This window comes from Entelurus aequoreus, linkage group LG14, assembly GCF_033978785.1.
Source record: "Entelurus aequoreus isolate RoL-2023_Sb linkage group LG14, RoL_Eaeq_v1.1, whole genome shotgun sequence".
Taxonomy (NCBI): Eukaryota; Metazoa; Chordata; class Actinopteri; order Syngnathiformes; family Syngnathidae; genus Entelurus; species Entelurus aequoreus.
Window position 1 is genome coordinate 46,725,467 of NC_084744.1, and position 13,762 is coordinate 46,739,228.

Sequence of the window (13,762 nt, forward strand, 5' to 3'; positions counted from 1 at the left end):
AACCATCCGGACTGTTCTAGGCGCAAAGTTCAAAAGCCAGCATCTGTGATGGTATGGGGGTGTATTAGTGCCCAAGGCATGGGTAACTTACACATTTGTGAAGGCACCATTAATGCTGAAAGGTACATACAGGTTTTGGAGCAACATATGTTGCCATCCAAGCAACGTTAACATGGACGCCCCTGCTTATTTCAGCAAGACAATGCAAAGCCACGTGTTACAACAGCATGGCTTCATAGTAAAAGAGTGCGGGTACTAGAATGGCCTGCCTGTAGTCCAGACCTGTCTCCCATTGAAAATGTGTGGTGCATTATGAAGCCTAAAATACCACAACAGAGACCCCGGACTATTGAACAACTTAAGCTGTACATCAAGCAAGAATGGGAAAGAATTCCACATGAAAAGCTTCAAAAATGTGTCTCCTCAGTTCCCAAACGTTTACTGAGTGTTGTTAAAAGGAAAGGCCGTGTAACACAGTTGTAAAAATGCCCCTGTGACAACTTTTTTTGCAATGTGTTGCTGCCATTAAATTCTAAATTAATGATTATTTGCAAAAAAAAAAATTACGTTTCTCAGTTGGAACATTAAATATCTTGTCTTTGCAGTTTATTCAATTTAATATAAGTTGAAAAGGATTTGCAAATCCTTGTATTCTGTTTTTATTTACCATTTACACAACATGCCAACTTCACTGGTTTTGGGTTTTGTAGATTGCTACATCATTTTCAATTCTTAATTGAAAGTCACAAGTTTCATTTTCGAGTTCCGCTATGTCAGCATGTCGACATTAGTCAATTCAGCCAAGGGGCGTCTAAACTGTATCGGGGATTACTTTTGTAGTGTATGATGCTTGTAGTAGCGCAGGTCAGAAGGTCAAATCTGTGCACGTGCTGTGTCAGTGCCATCTTCTTGTTTATCTGTGACTTCTATAGGGGAAGCCCTGATGATTTTGAATAATATTTGATGCAAAACAGGCCATGTAGTGGATGTCAACAAGGAACTGTGGCAGACCGTTACCTTCTCGATGAGATCTAGACACTCAGCATTGTCCATCCAGTCGATGGCCTCCCATTGGATTCCCTCCCTGCCAGGACAGGAAAGAGATAGAGCAGCCACACATAAACATGAATAAGCAGACAGACATAATGGCTGCATTGAGCCCAGTGAGCATGTGATGAAATGAGCAACGAGCTGGCTGCTGCTCTATGATGACACAAAATGATCCCTTGTGACTCTCGGGAAAACTTCTCTGACAGTGCCATAACCATGCTGCACATAATCACAAACCACAGGTGTCCATTTAACAAAAAAATAGCACTTACCTGTTGTATTCCAGCTGCTCTAGTGAAAAGATGTGCTTGTTGAAATATTCCTGGAGCTTCTCGTTGGCGTAGTTGATGTTAAACTGTTCAAAGCGATTCACCTATACGGCAGAAAGAAACGGCAAATTCTGGGCAAGCTAATTCAATTAGAAGAGTTAAAAGCATTTTTATTCAAATGTTTGAAATAATTTAAAACTTAAAGTCTTATTGAGAGAGAGAAACACATATCAAAACTAAAAACATTTTCTTTAACTCCATCACTCCAAGTTAAAAAACTGGGCGTCGTTTTTGACTCTGAACTTAGTTTTATACCACATATAAAAATGTAACATAAATATTTTTTTTCATCTTAAGAATATAGCTAGGATTGGCCTGATTCTCTCTCAGGGCAACACGGAGACGCTAATGCACGCTTTTATTACAAGTTGTATAGATTATTGTAACGTCCTGCTTTCTGGTCATCCTAAAAAGGTTATTGCACCTTTATAACTACCCCAAAATTCAGCGGCACGTCTCCTGACGAAGACCAGAAGGCGGGCTCACATTACACCAGTTTTAAAATCTATGCACTGGCTCCCCGTGTGTTTTATTTTATTTCAAGGTTCCTCTTATGGTTTATAAATGCTTTTACAGTAATGGGCCTTCTTATATTTCAGATTTGCCATTACCCTACGAACCTTTGCGGGCCTTGAGATCATCCGGCACTCGTCTCCTAATTATTCCAAAAGTCGGAACACAAAGTCACGGGATGGCATCTTTCCACTATTATGGCCCCAGTCCATAAAAAAGCTTGCCGGAAGACCTCAGGGATGTGGAGAACGTTCATATTTTTAAGAGCAGACTTAAGATCCGCCTTTTTGATTTTGCTTTTACCTAATATTTATAAATTTTATTGAAGTCATTCATACTTTACTTTTTATCTTATTAGTTATTCAAGATTGTATTTAGTTCTGTTTATTTATTATATATTTACTTTATATTTATTCATTTATTTTTGTTTTATCTTCATATGTCTTACTTGTGTTTTATCCTTTCTCTACTCATGGTTCTTACTATTTTACAGGTTTTATTATTTTTATTTTCCAGTGTTCCTCAAAAGGGAGCCATCTGCTTTAGGGGTTATCGGCCGTGCTGTCAGGGCGCGTTGTGTCAGCGTCCTGGTGGCCATGGTCTGATGACCTCCTGGTGCAGATGGCTCCTGTGATAGTGTTTACTCACCTGTCTCCTCTGTACTCAGTCATGCATTAATTTGTTCATATACAGGCGTGCGTGTGTGTGTGTGTGTGTGTGTGTGTGTGTGTGTGTGTGTGTGTGTGTGTGTGTGTGTGTGTGTGTGTGTGTGTGTGTGTGTGTGTGTGTGTGTGTGTGTGTGCGATAATGTGGGATCTGGGTCATCGGGGTATTGTTTAAGTCTGTAAAGCACTTTGCGTTGCATTTCTTTTATGTATGAAAAGTGCTTCATAAATAACTTTGATTCGATGATTATTTGAAAACATGTAATTCAGTATTTTGGTCATTGTAAGCATTAGGTTCCAGTACCTTATCTTTTTTCTTCTAACTATACAGAGGATGAGCTACAAGTTTTAGAAGCTGAGTGATGAAGAAGAGAGGGTGAAATGTCAAAGCTGAGTGTGGTCGAGGGAGTTAGGACCGCAGCAGTGATACAAATAATGTCGGGGATACAAAATCTAGCGGCATGACTTGGTGATGGAAATGTGGAGCTTGCCAAGTCCTGCAGACAGAAACTGAGTGGGAGACAGTGTCATTATCGATGGAAAGGCTTTTGTGGAGCTGGATAAGAGGACACCGCTCAAACGGACTGCATCGCAACGTAAGAATAATTGAGCACATAGTGCTTGATATCACAGTCGATCTAGCCGTGAACAAACAAAACATGAAATGTTATGTTATATATAGAAAAAAAAGGTGAATCCTCATTACCTGCATTGTTAGCCACCTTGTGCCTTTTCACTATCTAGAGCAGGGGTCCCCAAACTTATTGACTGTATATACTGTATATATATATATACATATATATATATACAGCCCGGCCCAATTTTTTTAAACCAATGCGGCCCCCGATATATATGTATTCTGAGCGTAATGATGTCATGTTATCGATGGGAAAATGCATTTTTAGACAGTATGATTTGCCTGAGCGGCTAGGAGACACCGAGATTAGCAAGTGGTAAAAAATGGATTAGCACGGACAGATTTAAAAAATAAAAAAATAAATATATATAGAGATTTCTGTGGTTTATCCGTTATACAGTGCTCAATACCGAGGAAGAGCGGAGTATACGTTAGGTCAGGAAAAAACACAGAGGCTATATCATCCCTCCAAGCCTGTTTCTGCTTCGCAGGTTTCCCTGCTCGTCAGGGGATTTTCTATAAAATCCCCTGACGAGCAGGGAAAGCCTCTGTGTTTTTTCCTATATATATATATATATATATATATATATATATATATATATATATATATATATATATATATATATATGTATATATATATATATATTTTTTTTTTTAACTTGGGACTTCCCGCGGGACGGATTTTGGACGCTGGCGGGCCGGATCCGGCAGTTTAATGGAGCGCCCATTATTTTTGCAAAAATGTAGTTTGCAAAATTCAAACGCAAAAAATTAAGTTACCGTACATAAATTCAGTGTCAAAAAAAGCTTTCATAATAAAGACACAAATTAACCTCCAAAATATGGCAGAGACAAGGAAAGACAAGTGTGTACTAGTGTCACAATTTTTTTTTTTTTTTTTTCCAAAATAACATTGTTTTGTATTATTCATGTTTTTTTTTTCAAGGGAATTCACAAGTTTTTTTTGTGATATTTCTGATTATATCCTGACTTTTCAAAAAAAAATTCTCCATATTTTGCATTGCAATATTTACACCTTTTGTAACATAAGGTTACAAATCACAATATTATAATCTTATTCATATGATGTTGGCACTTCTTTGTATTATTGCTTTTTCCAGTTCAATTATTAATTTAGAACATTATTCTTCTATAATTGTAAATGACAAAAATAATACAAAACCCAAAACCAGTGAAGTTGGCACCTTGTGTAATTCGTAAATAAAAACAGAATACAATGATTTTCAAATCCTTTTCAACTTATATTCAATTGAATAGACTGCAAATATAAGATATTTAATGTTCGAACTGAGAAACACAATTTTTTTAATGCAAATAATCATTAACTTAGAATTTAATGGCAGCAACACGTTGCAAAAAAGTTGGCAAAGGGGCATTTTTACCACTGTGTTACATGGCCTTTCCTTTTAACAACACTCAGTAAACGTTTAGGAACTGAGGAGACCAATTTTTGAAGCTTTTCAGGTGGAATTCTTTCCCATTCTTGCTTGATGTACAGCTTAAGTTGTTCAACAGTCCGGGGTCTCCGTTGTGGTGTTTTAGGCTTCATATTGCGCCACACATTTTCAATGGGAGACAGGTCTGGACTACAGGCAGGCCAGTCTAGTACACTCTTTTACTATGAAGCCACGCTGTTGTAACACGTGGCTTGGCATTGTCTTGCTGAAATAAGCAGGGGCGTCCATGATAACGTTGCTTGGATGCCAACATATGTTGCTCCAAAACCTGTATGTACCTTTCAGCATTTATGGTGCTTTCACAGATGTGTAAGTTACCCATGCCTTGGGCACTAATACACCCCCCATTATTATTCTGTTTTTATTTACAATTTACACAACGTGCCAACTTCACTGGTTTTGGGGTTTGTATAATAACAATATAAAGTAGTGAGTTGTGAAACTTTACCTCGAAGTTCTCAAAGCCAAAGATGTCTAGGATGCCGATGGACTTGAAGTTGTCTTTGCCTTTAATCTTCTGGTTGATCTTCATTATGATCCAGGAGAAACACTGAGAATAAAGCGCCATGGCGACAGAGTCCCGCGAGTCCACGGCCTGCAAAGTGTGATGACAATTCCCACGGTTAGCAGGTGAGGCATAAGCCCCAGCCATCAGCATAAACATGTCCTCAGATAGACATCAGACAAAGGCTAAGTGTGTGTCCTTTGGTTGTCATTCTGTTTCTGATACACCAGATGCAATTTTTAAAGCATAAAAACGGTTAAGTGCAAAAGGACATACTGTATATGAAGCAATGGTTTTATCCAATCCCAATAGAAATGATAGCGTTGCACAGACATGAGCCACGACATACACTATATTTCCAAAAGTATTTGGCCACCCATCCAAATGGTCAGAATCAGGTGTCCTAATCACTTGGCCCAGCCACAGGTGTATAAAATCAAGCACTGAGGCATGGAGACTGTTTCTACAAACATTTGTGAAAGAATGGGCCGCTCTCAGTGATTTCCAGCGTGGAACTGTCATAGAATGCCACCTGTGCAACAAATCCAGTCCTGAAATTTCCTCGCTCCTAAATATTCCAAAGTCAACTGTCGGCTTTATTATAAGAAAATGGAAGTGTTTGGGAACAACAGCAACTCAGCCACCAAGTGGTAGGCCACGTAAACTGACAGAGAGGGGTCAGCGGATGCTGAAGCGCATAGTGCAAAGACTTTCTGCACAGTCAGTTGCTACAGAGCTCCAAACTTCATGTGACCTTCCAATTAGCCCACGTACAGTACGCAGAGAGCTTCATGGAATGGGTTTCCATGACCGAGCAGCTGCATCTAAGCCATACATCACCAAGTCCAATGCAAAGCGTGGGATGCAGTGGTGTAAAGCACGTCGCCACTGGACTCTAGAGCAGTGGAGACGCCTTCTCTGGAGTGATGAATCACGCTTTTCCATCTGGCAATCTGATGGACGAGTCTGGGTTTGGAGGTTGCCAGGAGAACGCTACATTTCGGACTGCATTGTGCCGAGTGTGAAATTTGGTGGAGGAGGAATCATGGTGTGGGGTTGTTTTTCAGGAGTTGGGCTTGGCCCCTTAGTTCCAGGGAAAGGAATTTTGAATGCTCCAGGATACCAAAACATTTTGGACAATTCCATGCTCCCAACCTTGTGGGAACAGTTTGGAGCGGGCCCCTTCCTCTTCCAACATGACTGTGTACCAGTGCACAAAGTAAGGGCCATAAAGACATGGATGACAGAGTCTGGTGTGGATGAACTTGACTGGCCTGCACAGAGTCCTGACCTGAACCCGATAGAACACTTTTGGGATGAATTAGAACGGAGACTGAGAGCCAGGTCTTCTCGACCAACATCAGTGTGTGACCTCACCAATGCGCTTTTGGAAGAATGGTGGAAAATTCCTATAAACACACTCCACAACCTTGTGGACAGCCTTCCCAGAAGAGTTGAAGCTGTAACAGCTGCAAAAGGTGGACCGACATCATATTGAGCCCTATGGGTTAGGAATGGGATGGCACTTCAAGTTCATATGTGAGTCAAGGCAGGTGGCCAAATTATTTTGGCAATATAGTGTATATGTGTATACAAACTATGTGAATCTAAAATGAAACAGACGTAACAATGCTTTCCTGGGATCCATCATGCCACGACACCCCCTGCATGTGAAAAGAAAGCTGTTAGCTCCAGGATCTCCGTCACAGGGGCGAGAAGAGAAGAATGGCTGTTTGTCCCAGATGAGGAAAGAAGGAAGGGGAGGTGGAGGAGGGATGTTGGGTGGTTGGGTGTCCACCCCAAGTGGTCGTAGGTTGGGTGCCCCCCTGGTTTCTGTAAGAAGAAGGCTTTATTCCACACTGGAATAATGCTCCCTATTTAGTGAGGAGCTTCTTCAAAGGGCAGAGAGAACAAGCTGCAGTGGGGTGACTGCACAACGTCTTTGTCCCCGTCATGAAAAGCTTTCTTGTGGCTCGCTGTTATTAGTGAAAGACGCATTTCCCATGTTTACTGGCATCTTTGAGAAGGAGGACGGCTGATGGTTTGAGTTGAGTCAGAAAGTTCTTGCGAAACCTCAACATTTCAAAGGCCCGAAGGAATTCAACCAAAAAACGTAGCAAAAAATACCTCTCAAATGCCGCACCGAACAGTCTCGTCACGCTACAAAGAATATGTTGCGAGATGATTGCGAACCACACTGGAGCAGAGTTTAAATGGACAACTTTTTAGGGGCAAAAAAATCCAAAACAAAGACCATACAGTATACTCTTTTCAGCCCTCAACAGGCTTCAGAGATATTAAACAGACAGCTTGCTGAAATATCAACATGGCTTCAAAATAACCCTAAATTATAACAAAACAGTCTCAATGTGGTTCTCTTTGAAGAAACAATCCTTAAATGAAATTCAAGTCAACATTAATGAAAATAAAATAGAGCAGGTAAAGGAATTTAAATATTTGAGTTATTTTGGACCCTAAGCTAAAATTTGATGGCCATATTATAAAAATTACTAAGACCATAAAAAGAAATATATAAACTGTTACAGGCGTATTAGACCTTGTTTATCTGTTCAAGCTGCACAAGTTTACATGCATGCAATGATTGTATCCCATATGTCTTATTGTGCCATGGTCTGGGGACAGGCCACAAGATGTGTAGTGAAGCCTCTGTAGTCAAACACTAAATATATTTGACCAAAAACCAATGAAGCATCATCACTGCCTTATTACTCAAAAATATAACATGGTGAGTTTTGATAATTTAATACATTTCTCATTTTGAAAAGCTATTTTTAAGTGTCTTAACGGATTAGCCCCTGATGCGATATGTAAAGAAATACAAAGGTACAGTAGTGAAGGTGTGCAGACTCCAGCTGTAGAGTGAAAAGGTGCCGGACCACTCTGAGTCAGTCTGCATTCTCAGTGAAGGCCTCACATCTGTGGAACTCTTTGCCACTGGAGTTAAAGTCACAGTCGGACATTCAACTTTTCTCCACAAAACTGAAAAAGTGACTTAAGGAAAATCAGAAGTGTGAGCACTAGAACTGAATGTAGTATGGACAGTGGGGCCAATTATTTTCAATGTGTTTTTATTTTTTTGCTTGTCTTACTCCTTTTGTTGTTTTACACTTTTCTCAACTTTTTTTAAAAAGCCTAACCAGAGACAAGGGTTGCAAATTAGCCTGTGGCTAGAAGTCTGATGTACTTTGACATCGGTTACCTGTGGGTAGCAATGTTTCATTGTACTGCCCCTGTCAAATAAATACATAAATAAAATAAAATAAATAAAAGTTGAGTTATGATTACTTAATGTTGAGTTATTCCCAACCAAACTATTGGGTTGAATTATTTAACCCAGAAGTTGAGTTATGCTAACTCAATGTTGGGCGATTGTAAATAATGTTAATGACATTAATCCATAATAAAATTCCCTTCAAGAAAAAAGTAACTTTTTAATTAAAAAAAAGCCTTTTACCCAAAAATGCATTACTCGTTTAATAATTATTATTATATATATATATATATATGTGTGTGTGTGTGTATATATATACACTACCGTTCAAAAGTTTGGGGTCACCCAAACAATTTTGTGGAATAGCCTTCGTTTCTAAGAACAAGAATAGACTGTCGAGTTTCAGATGAAAGTTCTCTTTTTCTGGCCATTTTGAGCGTTTAATTGACCCCACAAATGTGATGCTCCAGAAACTCAATCTGCTCAAAGGAAGGTCAGTTTTGTAGCTTCTGTAACGAGCTAAACTGTTTTCAGATGTGTGAACATGATTGCACAAGGGTTTTCTAATCATCAATTAGCCTTCTGAGCTAATGAGCAAACACATTGTACCATTAGAACACTGGAGTGATAGTTGCTGGAAATGGGCCTCTATACACCTATGTAGATATTGCACCAAAAACCAGACATTTGCAGCTAGAATAGTCATTTACCACATTAGCAATGTATAGAGTGTATGTCTTTAAAGTTAAGACTAGTTTAAAGTTATCTTCATTGAAAAGTACAGTGATTTTCCTTCAAAAATAAGGACATTTCAATGTGACCCCAAACTTTTGAACGGTAGGGTATATATATATATATTTGTATGTGTGTGTGTATATATATATATACACACATATATATATATTAAGTTAAAGTACCCATGATTGTCACACACACACTAGGTGTGGCGAATATATATATATATATATATATATATATATATATATATATATATATATATATATATATATATATATATATATATATATATATATATATATGTGTATATGTATATATATATATATATATGTGTGTGTGTGTGTATATATATATGTATTGAATATGTGTGGCGCACACTAGGTGTGTATATATATATATATATATATATATATATATATATATATATATATATATATATATATATATATATATATATATATATATATATGTATTGTATATGTGTATATATATATGTGTGTATATATACAGGTATATACACTACCGTTCAAAAGTTTGGGGTCACATTGAAATGTCCTTATTTTTTAAGGAAAATCACTGTACTTTTCAATGAAGATAACTTTAAACTAGTCTTAACTTTAAAGAAATACACTCTATACATTGCTAATGTGGTAAATGACTATTCTAGCTGCAAATGTCTGGTTTTTGGTGCAATATCTACATAAGTGTATAGAGGCCCATTTCCAGCAACTATCACTCCAGTGTTCTAATGGTACAATGTGTTTGCTCATTGGCTCAGAAGGCTAATTGATGATTAGAAAACCCTTGTGCAATCATGTTCACACATCTGAAAACAGTTTAGCTCGTTACAGAAGCTACAAAACTGACCTTCCTTTGAGCAGATTGAGTTTCTGGAGCATCACATTTGTGGGGTCAATTAAACGCTCAAAATGGCCAGAAAAAGAGAACTTTCGTCTGAAACTCGACAGTCTATTCTTGTTCTTAGAAATGAAGGCTATTCCACAAAATTGTTTGGGTGACCCCAAACTTTTGAACGGTAGTGTATATATAATTGTATCCCCCCAAAAAAATTACGAGAAAAACAACCCAAAAATGGTTAATTATTTTGAAAATCCAGAAATTGAGTTAAAATAATACCCTTATAACCCCAAAAATGGATTGCTCTTCATAAAAATAACTCCAAAATGTAACCCAAAACTAGAAACTCATAAATACAAATAACCCAGCATTTTTTATTGTGTAGTTTAGTGTGGTCACTTGTTATAAAAAGCAGGGGCTTTTATCAACTTAACATTTTACACTTGTGTGGCAGTTTATGATAAACATTGCCTGTTGTGTTGATGGCGACTACTTGACCCAGAAACAGACAATTTTAATTTCCACTATTTGCTACAGGAAAATAGTTTCCAAAAAAATCAAAGGTCATCCAGAACCTGACAGTGTCTGACCTTTGAGCTTGTAACGTATTTATAAAAGAACATGAAGACGTGCCATCATTAATCATAAACGCGGTCATGGATGTATAATGGCAGGCATGCTGAGAGTGACTTATTACAGTGTGTGCCACCAGAGGATAAGTCCCCCCCCCCCCCCCCCACCCCCGCAATCATGAGCTCCATTGTGTTTCTGACTCAGATCACTATCGCCACGGCTTCATTGTGCCGGGAATCTCGCAGACAAAAAGCAGGAAATGTCTGGAAGTCACGCAAGCCATGTGGAGGGGGGCATGTCTGTGTGTGAGAGAGGGGTGAGTGTCACCCAGGGAAGGGGCGGGGTGATGTGTTGGGGTCTGGTTAAAAGGTGACAAAAGATGACAATATTCCAGACAGAAAATATGTGAACGATGGGTTGGGGAGCAGCAGTGATAGGTGGTGGTGAGTTGGATGTGTTGCTACCTGCTCCACAGTGAGCGGCGAGCAGATCTCCTCTCCTCTCAGGATCATGGAGCGCTGGGTCAACACCTCAGACAGCTGGAAGGAGTCCAGGCCAAGCAGCTCACTGACATTGCAGACCACTAAAACAAAAAAAGAAACACGTATATTCATGAACCTAAAACCATAAATATGACCCATTCCAAGGAATCAATGTCGTTTGTGTCCCGAATAAATAAAATGTAAAAAGGCACAATAAAATTTACTGTAAAATGATTTGTATTATTAATCAAAATGCCCTGCATATTGATCTGATTGCATATTTAAAGGCCTACTGAAACCCACTACTACCGACCACGCAGTCTGATAGTTTATATATCAATGATGAAATCTTAACATTGCAACACATGCCAATACGGCCAGGTTAACTTATAATGTGCAATTTTAAAATTCCCGCCACACTTCCGGTTGAAAAACTCCTTTGGATATGATTTATGCGCGTGACGTCACAAAATCCACGGAAGTGGTTGGACCCCGTCGAACCCGATACAGAAACCTCTTGTTTTCTTTGACAAAATTCCACAGTATTCTGGACATCTGTGTTGGTGAATCTTTTGCAATTTGTTTAATGAACAACGGAGGCTGCAAAGAAGAACGTTGTAGGTGGGATCGATCGGTGTATTAGCGGCTAAGTACAATATTTACAGCAACACAACAAGGACTAGCAGACGCCTAGCCGATGCTTGCCGCCAAACCCACGGATGAAGTCCTTCGTCGCGCCGTCGATCGCTGGAATGCAGGTGAGCACGGCTGTTGATGGGAAGATGAGGGCTGGCTGGCGTAGGTGGAGCGCTAATGTTTTTATCATAGTTCTGTGAGGTTTCAGGCACAACACCGGTTGCTAAGTTGCTAAATTAGCCTTAGCGTCGTTAGCAACAGCATTGTTAAGCCTTACCAGGCTGAGAATTTTTAACCGTGTAGTTACATGTCCATGGTTTAATAGTATTGTTGATCTTCTGTCTATCCTTCCAGTCAGGGATTTATTTATTTTGTTACTATCTTCATTTGAGAACGATGCTATCACGTTAGCTCAGTAGCTAAGTGTGTCACCGATGTATTGTCGTGGAGATAAAAGTCACTTTAAATGTCCATTTCGCGTGCTCGACTCTCATTTTCAAGAGGATATAGTATCCGAGGTGGTTTAAAATACAAATCCGTGATCCACAATAGAAAAAGGAGAGAGTGTGGAATCCAATGAGCCAGCTTGTACCTAAGTTAAGGTCAGAGCGAAAAAAGATACGTCCATCACTGCCTCTCTAGTCCTTCACTGTAACGTTCCTCATCTACGAATCTTTCATCCTCGCTCAAATTAATGGGGTAATCGTCGCTTTCTCGGTCCGAATCTCTCTCTCTCCATTGTAAACAAAGGAAAATTGTGAAGAATATTGCCTCCTGTGACGTCACGCTACTTCCGGTACAGGCAAGGCTTTTTTTTTATCAGCGAGCAAAAGTTGCAAACTTTATCGTCGATTTTCTCTACTAAATCCTTTCAGCAAAAATATGGCAATATCGCGAAATTATCAAGTATGACACATAGAATGGATCTGCTATTCCCGTTTAAATAAAACAAATTCATTTCAGTAGGCCTTTAATATACACTATATTGCCAAAAGTATTTGGCCACTCATCCAAATGATTAGGCATGGAGACTGTTTCTACAAACATTTGTGAAAGAATGGGCCGCTCTCAGTGATTTCCAGCGTGGAACTGTCATAGGATGCCACCTGTGCAACAAATCCAGTCGTGAAATTTTCTCGCTCCTAAATATTCCAAAGTCTTTGATTGATTGATTGAGACTTTTATTAGTAGGTTGCACAGTGAAGTACATATTCCGTACAATTGACCACTAAATGGTAACACCCGAATAAGTTTTTCAACTTGTTTAAGTCGGGGTCCACTTAAATTGATTCATGACACAGATATATACTATCATATATACTATCATCATAATACAGTCATCTGTCAACTGTCGGCTTTATTATAAGGAAATTGTGTCATGTCTGTGTTAATCATGTTTTTGTTATTTAAGTCTTTCTTTCTGTTCACTCGTTCTGCGTTCATTGCACTAGACCAGGGGTCGGCAACCCGCGGCTCCGGAGCCGCATGCGGCTCTTTGACCACTCTGATGCGGCTCAGCTGCATACCTGCCGACCCTCCCGATTTTCCCAGGAGACTTACGGATCTCAGTGCCTCTCCTAGAAATCTCTCGGGGCAATTATTCTCCAATTTTCACCCTAACAACTAAATTAAGGGTGTGCTCTAATGGCACTGCATTTGTTGTCCTCTGTAACCAGCACAAACGAGCACTGCATTTATCGTCCTCAATAGCCAGCACTATCGGCGTGCCAGCTCGGCCACATGTTGTAGGAAGCTTATACTTGCACACGTTGAAGACAGTAAGGCATACTTGGTCAACAGCCACACAGCTTACACTGACGGTGTCCGTATAAAACAACTTTAACACTGTTACGTTACAAATATGCACCACACTGTGAACCCACACCAAAAAAAGAATGACAAACACATTTCTGGAGAACCTCCGCACCGTAACACAACATAAACACAACACAACAAATACCCAGAATCCCATGCAGCCCTAACTACCACCAAACCCCCCCCCCCCCCCCCCCCACACACACATCAATCCCCCCCTCCCTCCGTGCGTCGGTTGAGGTGGGCGGGGT

The 13,762-nt window shown here is 39.5% G+C and overlaps 1 protein-coding gene across 3 annotated transcripts in view; it reads right to left on the minus strand.

The window, feature by feature from the left end:
- myo10l3 (myosin X, like 3) overlaps positions 1-13,762 on the minus strand; it is a 216,170-nt gene that overhangs the window by 92,291 nt on the left and 110,117 nt on the right. For all 3 annotated transcript variants that reach the window (XM_062070009.1, XM_062070011.1, XM_062070010.1), the window contains 4 exons: positions 11,043-11,161; positions 5,121-5,267; positions 1,323-1,423; positions 1,018-1,084 (listed from right to left, as the gene is read on the minus strand). In XM_062070009.1, the coding sequence (XP_061925993.1) occupies positions 1,018-1,084; positions 1,323-1,423; positions 5,121-5,267; positions 11,043-11,161 (434 nt within the window). The remainder of the gene's footprint in view (positions 1-1,017; positions 1,085-1,322; positions 1,424-5,120; positions 5,268-11,042; positions 11,162-13,762) is intronic.